The sequence below is a fragment of the Phlebotomus papatasi genome, chromosome 2 (assembly GCF_024763615.1).
Source record: "Phlebotomus papatasi isolate M1 chromosome 2, Ppap_2.1, whole genome shotgun sequence".
Classification (NCBI taxonomy): domain Eukaryota; kingdom Metazoa; phylum Arthropoda; class Insecta; order Diptera; family Psychodidae; genus Phlebotomus; species Phlebotomus papatasi.
The window spans coordinates 5,640,190-5,661,176 of NC_077223.1; the positions used below are offsets into that span (position 1 = coordinate 5,640,190).

A 20,987-nucleotide genomic window follows, 5' to 3' on the forward strand; every position below is an offset into this window, starting at 1 on the left:
TTCACAAACATTTACGAACATTTTTACAAAATATTTTTATCTGTGTAGGGATTTAGCGATTGTCTTTAGACGATCATTATCTTGAAGTTCGTCCTGATGAACAATTCTTGGAATTGGACACTTTTCTAGGAATAATGTCGAGTAAAACAGTGTAAACGTAGCCCAGGTCACTAGGTAGTGTACCATTCTTCAACAATATAATCGAACTTCGAAATTCATATAATTAAAATGGAAGTCATTACTTTCTTGCGAAAAAATTAATACGATATTTATAATAGTTCTTTTGCATTATAATTTATTATTATTATTATTTATTATTATTTGCATTTATAAATTCAAAAATAAGGTTAAATTTTCAGGGGAATTTTCGGTCTAATGGGTTGCAGCAGATATTGAACGGAAAAATAGACCTTTCTTTACTTTTTCTCTTTAATTCTTCACTGTGAAGAATTAAAGAGATAAAGTCAAGAAAGGTCTATTTTTTCGTTCACTATCTGTTAAATTTTCAGTTACCCGAGTGTCATTTATCTTTAGCCAAGACATTTTTAGACAATCAAACGACATCTGTGAATAACACATTTTTTATCTTCTTCCAAGATTATTAATTTACCATTATAATTTCTTCCCAAAAAATGTTGTTTGAAAGCAATTATGAAGCAATTTTATAAGGTTTGCAATTGCGTTTTAAATTTAGCTCATTGCGTTTTTTACGCCCAGTCGGTGTGTGTCTTGACTAATTATTTTCTAAAATTGATGTATTTAATTTTCTGAATGACAAACCTTTTTTGTCTGACTTACCCACTGAAAAAGTGCAAAACAAGGAATTTCCACTTGTTTGATGAAGGGGTGAAAAACTGTGAATAGAAAAAAGAACTTACTCATGACGACTCTGCACAAAACCGATATGATTAGAATTTCGTCATTCTTATTCACGTGGATTTTTCTGCAGAAAACTTGATCCAAAAATAGCTCCAAAAAATCGTCATGTCTTTATTTTTAAATCATAAATGGGGTTGGTCTTTTTTTCTCAATCAAAAAGAAACTACTTTGTCAGTTTTTTTTTCTGTGTGTATTTTTGTGAAATAATTTAAGTGTAGTTCCTATAAAGTTAAAAAAATGGGAAAAGTTTTTTTTTTGGGTTTGTGGAATTTCTCACAGTGGATCGTCAGAGATTGGTGGTCGATGGAGCATGTAGAGGACGAAGATGGTCGAGAGGGCACTGACCAGGAAGATCACATCGAACCATCTGTGGTAGAAGTTGAAATGGAGTCCACCGAGGATTTGGGTGATTATAACACGGTACTCTGCTGGCATATTCATCCTCATCAGGAGTACAGATGAACAGAAGTACATGCCCATAATTTGGGCTAGAACCAACACAATTATGTTGGATGATTTGCTGGAGGAAATTTTGTAGAAAAACTGCCATGGGAAATAATTTTATTAGGGTTTTACTGTGGAGAAATGTTGATGGCATAAACTAGAAAATGTTGTACTAACTTTTGTGAGTGTCAGAAGTAGACCACGAATTGAGGTCACAACGATGCATCCAACAAGAAAAAATGACACATGTTGACTCCAGAAGGCAATATCCATCTCAAAGCCGCACCAATGAACAGCTATTTCCAAACCACGAGTCACGGGATCCTTCTTTCCCACGCGGTCAAAAACAATATTGATGGTGCACTGCAAAGAAATTCAGCAGGAGAGACTGCAATGCTGAAAAGAATGCTGGCCAGAGCTTTTGAAGGATTACTCACTATCAGAATCTTCCACATGCAGTAGAGACTGAAGAAATGTCCCAAGACATTGAAGTACTTCCCTTGAAGGGTCATTGACCACCTCTGGCGTTCTTGCATATTTCGCAAGGAATGAGCCTCTACGAAGAGTTGCCTGGACATCTCTTCCAGTGCAGCTATTTCGAGTCGTAACTGGCCAATGTCTGGGAGAATTACAAATTGAATGGGTTTTTTTTTTAATAGTATTTAACTCAAAAAACTTGGAGTGATATGCACTTTGCAAAAGAACTGTAAAGTTAAAACTTTAAGTTCCTCAGACTTTTTGCTTTAGTGCAGAATCACATTAACAATAAAATGCTCACCGTATTTCGCTAATTTCCGCATTTTCATTACAATTCTTATGCAAATTTTCGATTACCGTATTACCTTATCTCATATTCGGTGGCACTAAGTGAAAATAATATAAGAAAATTGAAGATATAAAACGAAAATGCGATAAACGATGAGGAAAAACTGTACGATTAATTTCTCGTACAGTTTGCTTTGCTCACTGTTTATCGAATTTTCGTTTTATTTCTTCAATTTTCTTATATTATTTTCACCTAGTGCCATCGAGTATGAGATAAGGTAATACGGTAATTGAGAATTTGCGTAAGAATTTCAATGAAAATGCGTAAATTAACGAAATACGGTGAGGCTACGGCGAGCATTTTATTGTCAATGTGATTCTGCCTTTAATTTAAAAATATGATGGAAATAACTGCAAAGTATAGATAGAGTGTAAATTTAAATACGGAATTCTGCTCTGTATCATCTTCATTGAAATTTGCAAAATACAATCTCCAGACAGTTCATTTTCAAAGTTTTATGAAAACAAATGCCTCTATTCCGAAAAAAAGTCGTACATTTTTTCATACAAAATGCACTAGCAAACGTACGACTTTTTTCGGAACGGAGGGAATATCAATTACAGTGTATGAAATTTTGAAAAATAGGGCTAAATTTATCAAATAATTACGATTTTTTTTAAATCTAAAGGCTAACTATCTAGAGGTTAAACGATAAGAGATAACGGATTCTGGTCTTCTGTGGCCCCTCTAATTCTATATTTTCAAGAAGAATCTTTTCTCTTTTTTCACGCCTTCCAGCCCCCATCAAAACCATATTGGTAACCACTTTGGTATGCATATTTCTCAAACGATTTGATTAAAATTAGTAAAAAGAAAAGTAGAGCTTTTATTGAACAAAACCGCGTGAAAAGATAGTTCACAGAATGTTCTATCACCTGAGTTCGAGCATTTCGCAAAGCTGTGACCCTTTATGAAACCCCTGGTCTGTTTTATGGAAATTTTCTCAGCTTACAACACACTGGCATGCAAGTGTCAAAAGAAAACTTCATGTTCACAAAAATTTATTTTTAAGTTTTTATGCGAAAAATTCAACAAAATTGAACTGTTTTCTCAGAAAAAGCATATTTTTTTATTTATTTTTTTGTTATGAAAATTTTCCAACAAATTTCCCCATGGAAATGATGCATAATAGTCAATTAATATCAGAACTTGCTTTTTCAGTTTCTAAAAATTTGTGATTTTTTTTTGTATTAGGTGAGATTCTTAACAATCTCACCTACTATAATCCTAACAAAATTTCATGTCGTCCGATCGACCTCAAATTTGGCCAAAATGTGTTTCAGCACTTCCTGATCACGAATATATATGTGGCTAATTTACGTTCCCGGCCGGCCGGCCGGCCGCTCTTTGGAGCTTAATAGCTCCTAAACTAAAAAAGATATCGACTTGCGGTTTTCGGCAAAGGTTATATATCGGGTGAAAATTGCAACTTGGTGCATTGACCCCCCACCCCCACCCCTCCTTCCGCCATTTTGAAGACCCCCCTTTTTTTGTTTTCTCAATAGCTCCGCCCCTATGGCATCGAGCGGGCTCAAATTTTAGTATGTTATAGCTGGGCCTTAGAGCTTTCCATCAATACCAAACTTAAGGTGCCCTGACCCCCCAGACCCGAGCTATAAGGGTCCAAAAAAAATTTCTTAAAATGGCCATAACTCCGGTTCTAATTGTCAGAATTTAAAAAGTGAGGGCTTTTTGGAAAGCTCTCGTGAAATGCCACTTCCCCTTCTAACATCGCAAGTTCATAAAACCACCGCTAGGGGCGCTATTATTAAAAAGAAAATTTTTAAATCTTATAAGTTAAATAACTCAAAAATTCCATTGTGCATCGGGCTGAAATTTTAGTATGTTGTAGCCGTTGATTATACCTATCAAACAAAAAAACCTTAAGTCGATCCATAACCCCTGACCCGAGCTATAAGGGGTCAAAGTTCGAACATTGACCGGCCTCTATCTCCGGTTTTAATTAACATAGCGACCTAAATTTTACCTTTTTGGTTTCGTCTCGATGAGCACTTTCAGATGGAAGTTCAAAAAGTCACCACAGGTGGCGCTGTGATAGCGTCAAAATTCATCGAAATTCAAAGTCACTTTTCTCAAAAACGGCATTGTGCAAGTTAATGAAATTTTAGAATGTTGTAGTCCAGTCTAGGACGTTTCCAAAATGGTGCGTATGCGCGCTGTGGTTTCAATAGAACCGGAGATATGAGGGGTCAAAGTTCACAAAATTCAAAAAATCATATCTCCGGTTCTATGTGACCGATTTTGATGAATGAGGGCTTAAACGAAAGATCTCACCAAATGCTACAACTTTCTAGAACATTTGAACTTTGTGGGACCAACACCAGGGGCGCCACAGTCGAAAAACCAATTTCAATATCACATAACCTCAATTATCTCGACTGTCGCTGAACCAATTTTGATGATTACTTCGACATAATTGTAGAGCACATTTGTCTCTACATTTCGTCCATACATCATTTTCCACTCAGACTACGCTATCACTTCGATTTTGCCGTTTAAGTGTGAAAAAATTGATTTTTCCCATAATAACGCTTTGAAATCACTCAGATGCCAATTTGACTGCCTCTACTCCACCAAGACACTTAAAATAGGGTTTTAAATGGAAAGTCCCGCAAAATACAACAATTCTTTGATATAGTTGAAGTTCAACAAATGACTACTTGGGGAACTCTGGATGAAAAAACGATTTAAGAAACAAAAAACCTCGCTTATCTTGGCTTCTGAGTAATCGATGAGATCATGTTCTATGGGAAAATTATAGAGAACATTCTGGTCTACATTTCACCCATATATCACTTTTCTATCAGTTCATCCAAATCCTTGATATTTTGGTTTAAATACAAAATTTGTATAATTTCACGAATTTGATTCAAGATAACTGAATGGCGTCTCCCAACTTCAGCTCTAAATCGAATTTGCATGCACTCCGAGTTAGCTCACGTTAAGAATCTCACCTACATAAGCCGGTTAGGATTATCTGTCCCTTTATTCACATCCCAGCGAGCACACTTAGCTGAGAAAATTACCGGTTTCAGCATATTTTTGCAGAATTGATTAGCAAAAATGTGCTGACCGATCAGCAGTCGCCGAACAAAGAGTGCTAACCAAATATATGGAAATGGCACTGATTCACGAATTTTCGTCTAAGGTTAGCAGAATTCAGCTGAAGATACATATATTATATTTTCAGCTGAATTGAAATAGGTTATCATTTGGTGCTCGCTGGGATATTTCGTTGACATTTAAATAATCTTAATACTTGTCTGTGATCTCTGCGAAATTAATTAGTGGAGAATTTTAAAATGAAAATTCTTTTTAATTTACTCGTTCTCCGCATGGGGACACTGTTTTCTCCCACGAGTGGAGCTGGCAACTGTTCTCAATTTTTAAATCTCGTAAAACTTATCTGAATTGAATAATAATTTATGAAAATTTTCTTTAACCGTCCCAACAGTCTAGAATACCCACGAAAAAGTAACTATCTTATTATTTGGAACAGAAATATAAACTACACAGCTCTCTCCGATATCCAGCTGACAGCTGACAGTATCACTGACAGTATCTAACTTGTTCAGCATGAATTAAAATGTTATTTTCACTTTATCGAAGCCTTTGATACTTAATTGTGGTACAAAATGAAACATAAGTCCGCCACAAAGGAAATTCTGTTGTTTTTCGGCAGAAAATCAATTTACACAGCGCAAAATAGAAGAACCGTTGACTAGATTCAAAAAACCCAAATGTCATTTTGTCCCCACGTCAGCCGGATATCGGAGAGAGCTGTGGTGTACAATTAATCAGTAACGGTGTCTACACACTAGATGACATTTTCGTCAAAAATTGCCTTTTTTTTTATAAAAAAATCTGACATTTCTGCCTACAAGGATAGGGCATATTTTCTTTAAAAAGGCATTTTTAAAAAAAAAATTTCTCCTAGTGTGTAGAGGCCATAAGTCCTATCAGCAAATATATTCAAGATCAGTCATTAATTTATCCACTTAATTGGGGGTTTTTGACGAGATATTTTTGCTATAAAAAAAACGTGTGCAATAATTTTTCTAGATATTTAAAAACTTTTTCCATGAGACATATATTACTTATTATATTAATAATATTCTTGTGATATAATAATGGTAGTACGATCTACGATCACCTATTGACACTTTAAGAACTCGTGTCAGCACTTATTGACACCCTACAGTTGGAAGTTGGAATACGAAATTTGAACACTAATCCATTGTTTAGTCGGGTTGGATGTCTCACAAGATCTTTTCAAAAAGTCCAAATTTATGTAAATCGATTGGAAATGAAGCTCTCTAAAGTGGTTTACCTTTGATGATACCGAATATTTGATATCGATTTTTTTCGGTTAGCGCTATCAAAACCGTTCGCAAAATTTATTTTTAAGCTTATACAAAAAAGTTCAATCAAATTGCAGAAAAGCTCGGATCGAAATTTTGACGAGATATTCGAATTCGAAAGTGGGCGTTTCCGCAAGCTTTTATAAATCACGAATAACTTTAAATTATTTTTTGCATGTAAATGGGTCATTAATAATAAATTTGTCGTTTTTTTTTCGAACAAAAATGAGTTTTTTATAAAGAGAAACAGCTATTAATTCCGACAATCGTAGACGAACTTTTTTATGTTTTGTATCCTACAGGGGCGTAGCTTATCGAATTTTAAATAGAGGTTTATCAATTTTCTGCGTAAATTAGAACAGGATATGAGACTTGATTAAAATTTACCAATATATTCCCTTTCTAATAAATTAAGTAAATAATGTTTATAATGATTTGTGAACATTATAGTTGGTAAATTTTTCTAAGGGAGGCGTGACTTGAAAGTACCTTTGGGCGGAGCTTTTTTGATATTATCTACCTTCCTGTTGCATATTATTTAAATAAATTTTAATGTAAATCTGACGAGATGAAACATTTGAAAATTGAATTTTAATTATCTCAATATTACAAATGAAAAAATAATTTTAAAAAAAATTTAAATTTACTGTCATTTTAAAATAATTTTTGGTATTTTTCAGTCAAGTGTGCTAATCCGGGCGCTTCGCTATCTGGATCGTCTATGACTAATCCACTTAAAATAATATTTTTATTTCCGTAATATAGTCACTACAGTAACATAATATAACTATTCAAGTTTGAGAAAATGCAAAAATAGCATTTTTATTTATTAAATAAGTGAGTGTAATCGACTCATTTCAATCTTGTGCCAGCTGGGTTCTTCACTAAAAATTTTCCAGCAGTGATATTTTCGCTAATGTCAGCTGGTTGATTGAAAACATTTATTGTTTTTTCCTTGTGAAAAAAAGTATTTTAAATCCAAAGGTTTAATTAAAAGTGAATTAGCGAAAAGGCGATCCACTTAGTGCATGCTGACTTATTTCAATATTATCATTATTTTATAAATTTTCTTTAATATTTTTGATAATTTTTTTTTTATGTTTCTGAATGAAACAGTGAATAATTCTATGGATTTAGAAGAAGTGAAAAAGAATTTCATCAAGCGTTTAAGTAGCACTCTTCGGAAAATGAACCAGTTACCCCACCTTACTATAAATATGATTATTTCTAAATTTTATTTTAATTTTAAAATTCTTTTATTAGCAATGAAAAGTGCGAACCGCAAGATTAGACTTTGCAAATTTCTTTTTAACTTAAAAAAAATCAGTTTTTTAGGTTTTTAATTTTTTTCGCTTAAAAAATATTCAAAATGTGTGAGTTCGAATTTAAATTTTTCTTTCTATCAAATATTTTGAATGGGTTTATGATTATGAGTCTTCACTTTGCAAAATAAATTCAGAGCGGGATTGCAATAAAATGAATCTATGATAAAATCGACTTGTCAAAATACAAGTCGAATAATTCGATTTTTGCAAAATTTGTTTTTTCGCTTTTCGGGTACTCTTTGAGACCGGGAAGTTAATTATTCCCAAAGTTATAGCGGTGTCAAATCTTAAAAATCCAATACTCAGGCCATTCGCGACTTATTCGTTTTATATTCTGAGTCGTCGAAATTGAGTCTAAAAAAGATTTAGGACTTACTTTCTGATCCAGCTGGACGCTGTGTTACGGAACTGATCATGCCCCAAATTCCGGGCTTGGCTGAAGTTGCTTTGTTGCGACGTCGATCCAGCGCTATGCGCTTTTTCTTGAGCACCATCATGTCCATGGTGAGCATCAGCCGGCGCTCTACCGTGATGATGTCAGCCTGAGATACTGATCGTATGAAGTAGGCCATACTGGTGTAGGGATAGTTGACGGCACCAAAGCCTGAGAGGATGGCCATGACGGTGACTCCGACCACGCCAATCCTCGAGACAGCCTGTTCTATTGTGAAGATTCCCTTTGAGACACTGAGCAGAGGGAAATTGTCCCCGAGGCGCCAGAAGCCATAGACATAGAGGAGCCAGAAGACTGTTGTCAGGGGCATAACCCATCGCGGTGGCACTGCCGGAAGCAAAAAAAGGGAAATCTTTGAGATCTTCCGGAAAGGCCTGAAGACATTTAATGGGCCTACCTATGCGGATATTGCTGATGCAGGAATAAGCGATGTAGTAAGGGATAAGTGCTATCACCATAAAGAGGAGCAATGTGAGTCCCAGGCGCCAGTGGAAGTACCTGGAACTGGATTCGAGAATGCCGACAATCTCGAAGATGATCAGTTCAAACATTGTGAGTGAAAGGGCAAATGTGAGGGAGAAAATGAGCTGGACGAGGATATTCCGGACTTCATAGTTCCGGAAGAGTTGTCTCACGAAGAATATCCAGCCACCGGTGAAGAAGAGTACCTGGGAAAGAGTGCAGGAAATCCATGGGAAACGTGTCTTGGAAACTTTGGAATTTAACAACGAACCTGTGATACAAAAACAATTATTGTATCCTCGAGGAATCCCATGGTGATGGACAAATAAAAATTACACTAAACTAATAAGTAGTTTTGAGGATTTTTTGGCCAAATTTGTGCTCACATTATTATCAAAACACACTTTTTCTTCTCTGCACCTAAAAGTGACGTGTTGACAAAACATCGCATGCGATGTTCCTCTTCATTCCATTTAAACATTCAAATACCAACGGTCATTGCTCTAAGATTAGAATCTAGGCGATCTAGGCTAGAGAGGAAAAATTTAATGCACGATTTATGTGACAAAAAAAAATGGGCAAAAATACCTAGGGGGAGGCTTTGATCGTTCGCACATACGCTACCTTCAGACACTTCATATTTCTCCCATATTCCTTTATGAATCTCACATATGGCTATATATTGTAATAGCTAACCTTAAATCCTATCTTTCCTGAAAAAATTGAGAGTCTAATCCTTTTTTCCTAGTTTCAGGAAGCAAAAAATAAAAACAGGTCCAAAACTGTAATTTTGCTGTGCAATATTTCATACGATTGTGCAGAATTAATATCACTTTTCTGAAAAACTACTATCACAGAGGGTAGAAGGGTTATTAGGAATCAGATTTATGTAAAAATCTTTTAGGCTGAACAGGCACTTTTTGTGGGTGGAACAAAATTCACAAACTTGACTCAGATTCATCGATCGCACATAGAAGACATGGCTTCTCTCACATTTTCCAAGAAACTTAATTTTAGATGCGATCCCTCATATTCATATCTATTGTAATCTACCGATTTGATCCACCACTAAAAAGGAAAACTTAAAAATCGTAAAGTTGATAAACAAGAAGTAATTTGACTCAAATAGGCTGCAGTTGAGTAATTATTAAACAATTTTGCATTTCTTTGATAAAAAAATATTTTTCAAGCTTGCACAAACTGAATGTGCAATGAAAGAATCACATCTGCAATAAGCTCATACAGTTTACAACTGGTTTTTAACAATCTTTGACATAACCTCACTATTGTGTTGTTTTGCATGACAAAGAAAAGAAATTGTCCGTAAGAAGATGTTTTGTGAAAATTTTAGCTTGTTCACCTGCTGAAGCTCAATATCTGTGCTAAATCCCGATTCCTGCAGCTGCAGGAACAGAGAAATCTTCAATGCGATGCGCATTCAAACGTTTTTGTGCATATCCGGCTCCGTGGAGGAATGGTGGAATCTTGTGTGGTCTTCTCGCTTGCAGAGTTTTAGTCAATTTTTAGCTTTAACTTATTGATTCGTGTAAATTTGGTGATATTTGGACTTTTCAAGAAAGTATTCATCAAATTTAACCGTTTCCGGAGTGAAATTCTCGTAGAATCAAGCAAAAAAATGGTTTTTAATGTCAATAAAACATCTCTCAGAAAAGTTCCAAAAAAGTGATATTAAAATGTTTTATTCCTTATAAAAATGGTTTAATCAAGTAGATTAGAGTTCCCTTTAAACAATGATGTGCAACTTTTAGTGTCCGGTGCAAAATTTACGGTGAAAATGGGGTGTTCAATGATGGCGTGAATCGTGTGCGATAATAGAAACTTGATTCATCTATCGGACAAATCGCCATTAAATTTTCATTTTCCTCTGGAGGAAAATCTAAGGATTTCCTGGGATTTTGTTTGGTGGGATTATGAACCTTATAAGTAAGACATTTTTTTGGCATAGTTGGAGAATCCATACGGTTTGCATGGTAGTCAGAAAAAATCACTGAACTTGAACATCATTTTTGTGTGCGAAAGTTCAAAGCCTCCCCCTACGCAGAAAAATTAATAAAGCCAAAAAAACATAATTTTTGCCGTTTTATGTGTCCTCAAGATGTTTCATTTGGCATTGAAAGTGATTCATTAGCTTTGTCCTGTGAGGATTTTTGAGGGTAGAAAAGGTTTTCTCAGCATTCATATTAATACCTATTTGCCCTTTTTCTTGTGATGATGATGATTTACGATATGTTGAAATAAAGCATTTTAAGACATGCAAAGACATTTTTATCGTCTTCCTAAAAATAGATTTAATGTCTACCCTTCTAACTCGCAATATTAATTCATCATCCGCGCATTTAAGTTATTATTGTGTAATTATTGAGTAGTTGAATTTGATAAATTTTTAAATGAAGATGAAATTGAGACGAGGGGTTACTCATTGGAGAAACACAAGCCAATTGGCCGAGAAACGGTTTCAGAAACGAGGAAACATTACTGGAAACAAGAGAAACATGCTTGGAAACGGGAAACGTAGCTGGAAACACAAAAATGTTTCTGGAAACGCGGAAACACAAAATCCCCCATAAGAAATTGAAACTTGGATAGAAACATGGATAGAAACACGGAAACATGGATAGAAACACGGAAACATGGACAGAAACACGGAAACGCGGATAGAAACATGGAAACGTAAATTTTCAATTGAGAGTATTAAACGTTATTTGAAATTCAAAAATTACCCGGTTTGTCAGCAGTATAGCTGTAAGTTTCTTTTTAATACGTGGACGGTGGATCCTATAAAAATATTATACTGCTAATTTGTTGCATTACAAAATTATTTATGTATTTAAGGTAAAGTATCCTCGAGTCGACCACCCTGAGTTCCTCAAGTCGACCGGTGGAAATATTTATTCAATTTATTTACATTTACAATAATATTTATCGAAGGGTTTAACATCATAGATAGGGTCAATTATTTCATAATTAATTCAAATCACTGAAAATATCATAGAAATTGATCAAAAAACACTGAAATATTATTAAAAAGACGGAGCGTTAAGGCATTTCTTAAAGAAAAATTCACAATTTTTCATTAAATTACGGTATCCTTTTTGATATTTTTGACTTTTTTCTTAAGGATTTCAATTATTATCCTCACAGATTACTTGAGTATTCCAATTTTGAGTCTAATCGCAAGTTGAGGACTTAATCTTTATTACTTGTACAAAAATTTTAGTACCATGACATGACTAAGTTAAAGATTAATTTTATGTATTAAAATTGTAAGTGCATTTCAAATAAATTGTTCCTCAATTCGACCAGTCGACGAATCATAGCAAGTGAAGCTTGTTTCACTTGAATGTTGTTCTATACTTCTGAATGAATTCATAAAAGTGAGTTTCCCTATGTATTTTAATGATTAACTAAATTTTAAGTGCTAATCACGATGTGTTAAACAAGCCAAAGTTAAATCCGTGGCTTTTAAGTTTTGTGATTTTTTTAATTTTAAGAAAAAATGGGTGGCCGAGTAGAGGAACCTCACGCGGTCGAGTAGAGGTACACTTATATTGAAGTGGTCGAGTAGAGGAACACTTCACATTTTTGAAGCATTTTAATTTTTTTATAATTTAAAATTATATTATGACTAAATGAAATTCACAATTAGATAGGCAAGGATCTATTCTATAATTTTAGGCAAAAACCATATCAAAAACACAAATTATAACTGTTTTTTTTCATAATTTTTCACAAAATCTATCCTTAACTCTTTTACGTCATTAGGGTCATATACGACGCAGGGAAATTTTTTTTGACTATTTACATTAATTGAAATCTATCTGTTTGTGCACGACATCATAATAGATGGATGTAAGATTCTTGGCTAATTTTCTCAAGACTTCAGATATTCAGGAAAAGAAAATATTTGAGATGAAAAATCACGAATTTCGAACATTCTGAAATTATTTTTATTTCAAATTTTTTTATATTCATTTATTTTTTTTAGCGAAAAGTTCTTTAGAAACACAAAATAGAATATCCAAAGATTGTATATTGCATATTTTGCAATATACAATCTTTGTATATTATAGAAAAGCGCGTAGAATTTTCCGGGTGATATACGACCCTATTGTCGGCAATGGTAAAAGTGTATGAAAGTGTTTTCGTGTCAACAATGTAGTTGGGACAGTTGGTACAGTTGGGACATTGTTTTTCTTTGTGAAATCCAGAAGGTAAATATCTTGCTCCTGGACATTTCATCTTATATCTGATGAATTATAGCATACTCCCTCCGTTCCGAAATAAGTCGTACGTTTGGCGAAAAATTAAGGATTAAGGAATGGTTTCAGAGAATGTTTTTGTCATTTGCAAATATCTTGTGTATGAACTATCCTCCATGTTCAGGGATAATATGGGGATCCTATCACGATGGCAAGACGAGGAATCGATATGTTGAAGTTGTCCATTTTTCGAGTTTTTTTCAAAGAGGTCCGGTAGATAGTGAATTACTAAAAAATGGACTGTGATTAACATTACAGGCTAGAATTTGTTCTAAATTTTTAGTATGCACAAGTAGAACTAAACAGTTATTACCGATATTTTATATCTCAAATTTTGCAGAATGGGCAATAAAAAGAACATCCTTTTTATGCGTTCGAATATCTGGATGCAAAATGGTGAGAGATAAGGACTTGGGACTTTCAGCGGACCTCCCAAGGACATATTAATGGTCCCAGGGGCAATTTATGGGGGGTCCCCTGAAGGTCCCAAGCCTCTCTCTCTTACCATTCTGCACCTATTTTAGATTGAAAATAAAACGCCAAAAATAAGACATTTTTAAGACATTCGTTCCTCAACATACCATCAAGACTGGACTCCAATTTTAGTACTGGACATTAGCAATATGTCTTTGCAAGAGATAATTGTTGATACACAAAACATTTACCAACAAACTTTCCCTTAATCCCTATTTTTCCCAAACGTATGACTTATTTCAGAACAAGAATTTTTTTACAAACGTACGACTTATTTCGGAACGGAGTAAGTATTTTGCAATATTTTAGAGTATTCTACAAGCGTCCCATATTGTGCAATTGTATTGTGTGTGGATAAATAGAGATAAGTTTATTTTTGCCAAATACCACTCAAAATATTGTGAATTGCGACAGAGACTGTTCAAAGGGATTACCAGGAAGATTCACTGAACACCAAGAGTATAGTGTTCATCAAAACTATCCAGTTTGCCATGGTTTTTTCCAAATTAATAACTTCAAGCAAAAAAACTTTTATGGCGTCTACACACTAGTACAAATTTCTTTAAAAAATGCCTTTTCAAAGAAAATTTCCCCTATCCTATAGGCAAAAACGTCAGAATTTAAAAAAAAGGCATATAAAAAAAATTCTACTAGTGTGTAGACGCCATTAGAAAGCCCGTGATATAGATTTTGAAAATGGTATGTATACTTCCCTTGCCGACAATAGGGTCATATATGACCCGGAGTTTTTCCGAGTTTTCACGCAGCGGAAATTTTTTGTCCTTTCACAACTATTAGTACTATATTCAAATGGAGTAGACTATCTCTAATGCTTATTAATCGATTTGAGTGATCTTTTTAGTCGAGATTCTTTACAATCTCAGCTTTTCTGGTCACAGGTGAAATGCGACCTTGTCAGATCGGGCCCAAATTTTGAATTTACGCATTTGAACACTCATAGATCACGAACATCATATGCGCTAAAAATCGATTTTCGTAAACGTCCCGTTCCGTCCCGTCCATTGTATAACCACTGCTAGGGAGAGAACGGAAAGAGATATCAACAAGCAATTTTCGGAAAAGATTAAATGTCAATGGGTGGCTAGAAATAGATGATGTCAGATTAAAAATACGCTTAAAAATACACAGAGCTCAATTAAAAAACGGTTAAAAATGCGCCTAAAACCACGCACAGCTCAATCATAAAACGGTTTAGATTACACTTAAAAACACGCACATATGAATCACTAAACGTTTAAGATAGCGCTTAAATAGCCTTCAAATCATGCACAGCTCAATCATAAAACGGTAAGTGCACTTAGAATCACACACAGCTGAATCATAAAACGGTTAATATTGAGCTCAAAATTACGATTAGCTCAATCATAAAACGGTAAATGCGTTTAAAATCACGCACAGCTCAATCGAAAAATTATAAATGCGCTTAAAATCATGCGCAGCTCAATCACAAAATGGTAAATGCGCTTAAAATCACATACAGCAGAATCATAAAACGGTAAATGCGCTTAAAATAACATACAGCTCAATTATAAAACGGTTAAACCGCTTAAAATCACTCACAGCTGAATCATAAAACGGTTAAGATTGCGTTTAAAAACACGTACAGCTCAATCAAAAAACGGTGAGTGATTTTAAATGCATTTCCCGTTTCATGATTGAGCTGTGCGTGATTTTAAATGCATTTACCGTTTATGATTGAGCTGTGCGTGATTTTAAGAGCATTTACCGTGATTTTAACGTGATTTTAAATGCATTTAAACTTCTAGTATATATCAAAAAATTCTTAAAATTAAGTGTTCTTTTTCTAAGATCTATCTCATAACTTCTAAAATCAATTCCAAATTACATCTTTCTCTAGACTTTATTTCTAAACTATATTTTGAAACATTACAAGAGACACATTTTTCCTTCGTTGAGTGTCCTGTATTATATAAAGGAGGTGACTTTGTACACAACAAGTATCAAAAAACATATATATTAAATTCTATAAGGCACTCTGGTGCATATAAAACAAAGGAAAAGCCTTCTATAAAGTACTTTTCGCTCAAAAACTAGTATTCTCTTTGCTTTAATTTAAAATTGGATTACTGCCGCCAAAAGCTACCTCGAGTCCGATCTCTGTGAGTTCCTTCCAAAAACGTTTTTCTACTGATCTCAAAATTGATCCTAGCGATTTCGTTTAATTTTGGACATGTTTTGAAAGTAATCCAACTAAACATTTTGTTTTGCAATGCTTTTCACCGAAAATCCTTGACTTTGGCCTTGAATTCTTCAAGGTCCACAGTTCAACCACTTTGTAGAGTAGAGGCGTGCAAGAACCGTTGAAACCGAATTAACGTCAAATGAAACACGTACGTCAATGGTCAAAACGCTACCAAAACAAACTTTTTTTTGACGTTTATTCGGTTTCAACGGTTCTTGCACACCTCTGTTGTAGAGCCTAATTTTCAACGGATTTAAACTTAACGGATTTAAAACCAAATATTAGCCGCAAATATAATTTTTTTGAAAGGTCTTAATTCTGAACCCGACTGCATTAGTCGAAATCGGTGATGAATCGGTAAAGTAGCGGTAACAGCTCTCTTTTAAAAATACTGTTTTCGCGTTTTTTTCTATCTTCTGACCCATATAAAATTCAGACGATTCAAACGGCAAGAGATATCGACTTCCGCTCTTCGATGACCTCTCCTCAAATGATAATATTTCGAAGCTAATCTCTTTATTTTTCCCCCTTCCCCCTCATACGTTCCTTACCCCCCCTGAAATATATCAAAAATTAAGTTTTTCTAATCTTTAAAAACAAATAAATTTAATTTTGAGGTGACTCCAATCCTATACAGACGATTACCGGAACATCTTCAAATAAACTCATTAGAATAAATGTCCTAATTCACAACCATTTCCAGAGAAATATAAATTTGCTCCTTGACTCTTCTAGAATGTTACTGTTTAGTGAAAATTCTTTAGACATAATTTGAAAACTTCTTAAATACAAGAAAAATACGCGAGCGTAAAATGCTTCTATTGGAAACAAATTAATCCAAATGGATACAAGGGAAAGTTTTTAATTGGAGACAAACAGTGTAAGTGAAACCACGACGAAAAGCTTCCAAAACCTTTTTGAATTGCTCTTGAGTGCAGAATTTGTTCTTATTCCAGGGCTTTACTCCTTGCCCATCTATAACAATAGGTAAATCTCTCCAAAAATAATCATATTTCCAGGGTTTCCTCTTGAAGCATTTGCAGACATTTCAGAAAAACTCTTTGTTTACGAAATAGGTAATTATTTCATTTGAAAACTTCAAGAAACGTTACCAATAAAGATGATCACATAATTTAACTAAAATTATCCAGAAATGTGACATTAAATGTTAAATAAAACGAATAAACAACAGTTCCATTTTGTTTTTCATTGGAAAACATGGTCGATCGATGAAAAATTCGATGGTAAAAAGGTACACTTTTAATTTTTCTGAGAAATTAACAAATTAAAATTAGTGAATATAAATGGATTTTCGCTTAATTTGGAGCAAAATTACCCAAATAATGAAACTGTTGTATAGAAAATTATATAAATGTAATAATTTAGTATTGTAATTATCGTGAAAACAATTATGTTTCCATTTGTAGTAGCCGTAGTAGTAAAAAATTTCCATTTGGAGCAGATTTTGAATTAACTTAATTTACCCTACGCCATCACCAGTCTAAATTTCTAATAAAATTATTTTAGACATAGATAAATAATTCTACATAAAAAGCATGCCAGATTGAGCTAACATAACACCTGCGCGACACAAATTCCACAATGTACATGTGTTTAGTCGGGCACTTTTCTGCATTGGGAAGAAAAAATCCGATAAAACTATTCAAATTTGAAAGAAAATTACGGATTTAAATGTCTGGATAAAAATTTGGATAGAAACAAAGTAGAAACAAGGAAATATGCATGGAAACGCAGAAACACAACTAGAAACGCGAGAAACACGACTGGAAACGAGGAAACACAACTAGAAACAAGGAAACACAACTAGAAACAAGGAAACATGGTTAGAAACGAAGAAACATAACTGGAAACATGCTGGAAACGAGGAAACACACCAAGAAACGAGAGAAACACAATTTTTTTAGCGATAGAAACAGAAACGGAGAAACAGAAACAGAAACGAAGAAACATTTCTCGTGTTTCTGGAAACGGGAAACGCAAGCCAATTTCTTTTCTTATGAGTAACCCCTCGAATTGAGATTTTTTTTAGCAATTAAGAAGAATTAGCAATTGAGAACAGTTGCCAGCGCCACTCGTGGGAGAAAACAGTGCCCTCATGCGGAGAAAAAGTTGCTAGAATCAGTAAATTACTTGTTCTTCCTTCGCAGTGAAATATTATCCCCTGAAAATGAATTTCGAAATGAGTTCAACAATTTCAAAATTCTATATTTTAAACTGACGTGATACAAAATGAACGTACAGTAGACTCTCACTCAATCGGCTCTTTTTCAATCGGGCGACAAATTTTGTTGACTATTTTCACGTTTAATTATGAAGCTAATTTACTCAAATTATCTGTAGTTCTTCCTATTTTATTGTGATTCTTTATAATTGAGCGCTTTTTGTGGAATTTACAAAGGCTTTGATGCTCAATTCTATCGCTAAACCGGATGACATTTTGCTTCATATTCCCGATTGAGAGAGAGTCTACTGTAAATTGTATCTTCTCAGTGTACAATGCTACAGTAGAGTTCCTCAAATTTGAACATTTGGGGGATATAGATGATACTTCTCAAATTAGAACGAATTCTGTGCATTAATTCATTACAAACTCTATTGCTTTAGATAGAGTAACTATCTAAGAAAACAAATTGGCAACTAGAATTCAAATCAGGAAAGAGGAAAGGGGACAATTTTAACAAATTCGACGGGATGACGAATTTTTCGTCCGCCATTTTGAGTAAAAATTTTGCATTACTTTTTGCGAAGCGAGAAAAGAACAAAATGTATTCCCATCTCTGTCGGACTATTTTTCCCAAGTAATTGAAGGACTAAAGTAACTAAAAATCCGTTCCCGACAGCAATTCGGATAAAAATTGCCCAGGAATAAATCATCTAAAATCACTCAATTTGCGTATGATGTATAATACCATGGTAAGGAATGGGTTAAAACGACATTCAAGATTCAGTGCCATATCCACATATTTGGTTAGCACTTTCTGTTCAAGAACTGCTGATCGGTTAGCTAACTGTGCCCGCTACGTGACGACTATGAGAAAGTAATTATATTTTTCGATTTGTCAACGGTCTGATGAGCACACGGTTAAAGATACCGACTGTAGGTTTTAGGTGACTGCTCTGCAAATCAATACTATAAAGAGAAGTTTTCCTCTTCTCCCCTCTCTCCTTATTTTCCACTTCAAAAGCATGAGTTTTTGATTTATTTAGAAAAAAGGGGTGGCATGATAACTTTTCGACAGTGTCGAATCGATAGTATCGATAAAACTATATCTATTAGATGTATAGTAAATGATGACTTTTTACAAATTATTGGACCATTAATTGAGCCATTTTTTTAATGTGACTGTTAATCAATATTCAAATTAGCTACACAGGAAGTTCAAGTAACATTAATTTTTTTTAGAATCAAGAGTCGATACAATCGAAAAGAAGTTATAATTGCCTCTGGTCTTTTCTTCTATAAAGATTTTTGATGTCAAACGTTAAAGTCGTTAAAAATTATTTCATATCCAATCTAGATTAAGGTTCCTTCAAGGCCAGTTTTATCTTTATTTTCCGACTTCTAATAAATTTAATACTATTTTTTTTTATCAATTTTGGATTTAATTACCTCCAATTCAATTTAGTTCGCTATATTTTTCCTAAATATGCTTGGTTGCAGCTGTTTGTTGACCGATTTCATCAGGAAAACGACTAATACCACTGAATCGCATATGCTAATAATGTTAAATACGGTCAAAGGAACACCTCTTCGTCAGGGAACGCCTATTAGCACCTTTGTCAAAATGTGGAAATTTATTTAATGTATCTAATAAAATGTAAATAATATGACGTTTTCTCATTAATCTGCGTTTTCCGATAAAGATAAATGTTCAAATTTTGTATTCAAAATGGTACAGCGTAAGGTGTCAATTGGTCCTGGCACGACTTCTTAAAGTATCAATAGGTATTCCTTTCACCCTAATAAAACTCACTTCGCCCAAAAAACGTTTTGAAATACAAAATTGAAAGGCTATCCTTTATTTAAGCCAAGACACATATAGGGGAATTACAACAGTCGATAGGAATATTTTATCTCAGAAACTAACCATTAGAGATTTAAAAAAAAAATCGCCATTTTGCACAATGGGGTACGTTTCTTTATACCCCTGATTAAACGATACTTAAGCGTTCGAGCGATATTAATCGAAAATTAACACAGAAAATAGCATCAGAGCCACAACTTTGAACAATATATATATGAAGTCTAGGTTTTTGTTTTCAAACTGAATTGAATGCAATAGATTTATTATGGTGCTATTCCAATGAAAAAATGGAAAATTAGATTCTTCCTTTTTGCTGACATTTTTCAAGTTCGATTATAATTATCAAATGAAGCAAATATGCTTAAATTTGTCATGATTTGCCTTAGCTTTGATGTGATTTTTCATTATTAAGGGACTTTCATGAAATTTATTATAGCAATGAGCATATAAACTTAATATGAGTATGCAGATCAAAAAAAAATCGTTGCATTTCAAACAATTTGCTGCCCGAATTTCTCTCTAATTCAGTCGACATTTCGGTCCCAAATGCCAGAATTTGAGAGAGTCTACTGTATGTTTTTTTGGGATTGTTTGAAAACGCGTCGTGCGATATTTTTCATTTTTGGATATGTTTTAGAGATTATGAACGCGTCGTGCGATATTTTTCATTTTTGTATATGTTTTAGAGATTATCCAGGCGAACATTTCGTCCTTAGACGAAAATACCGTTGAATCATTCCTAATAACGGTTTTTCAAGGTCAGAGGTTAAAAAGACACTAAAGAACGCGTTTATCAAGCAAATGGAGTCATGTTTGGGGTCGTTGGAAAGGTCTTGGAATTCCCTATAAAACTAAACCGGTTCCAATCGGTTTTGAACCGGTAATGAACTGGTTCATATCCGATAAAAAAATTTTATCTGAAAATCAATCCTATTACTTTTAAAACTATTTTGGGGGATCGTTTGAGAGATTTATGAATCGGTTCAAATCGGTTGAGAACCATCTAAGGGCCTTGACAGACCTAAGGATTAGCCTAAAGACAGCTTAGCGTAATTATATTCGATTAATGGTTATGCCGGCTTCAGACTGGAGGCTTAGCCCAGTTCCCGAAGGTCTCAAAAATCTTAATAAAAAACAATTTTATTGATTTTTCAAAATCTAATGAATCATTTGCCCTTAATATTCAATACT

General features: G+C 34.0%; 2 protein-coding genes across 2 annotated transcripts in view; one reads left to right on the plus strand and one right to left on the minus strand.

The window, feature by feature from the left end:
* The window catches only part of LOC129802232 (von Willebrand factor A domain-containing protein 8), a 42,424-nt gene that overhangs the window by 14,483 nt on the left and 6,954 nt on the right, over nucleotides 1–20,987 (plus strand). The gene's annotated exons all lie outside the window — the stretch shown is intronic.
* LOC129802234 (Golgi pH regulator) lies at nucleotides 973–9,230 on the minus strand. Its single transcript, XM_055847909.1, has 6 exons — nucleotides 9,044–9,230; nucleotides 8,708–8,978; nucleotides 8,233–8,637; nucleotides 1,761–1,942; nucleotides 1,501–1,686; nucleotides 973–1,422 (listed from the first exon to the last, which is right to left on the minus strand). Exons 1-6 carry the CDS (start codon nucleotides 9,083–9,085, stop codon nucleotides 1,153–1,155), a joined length of 1,356 nt encoding a protein of 451 aa, XP_055703884.1. The 5' UTR covers nucleotides 9,086–9,230; the 3' UTR covers nucleotides 973–1,152.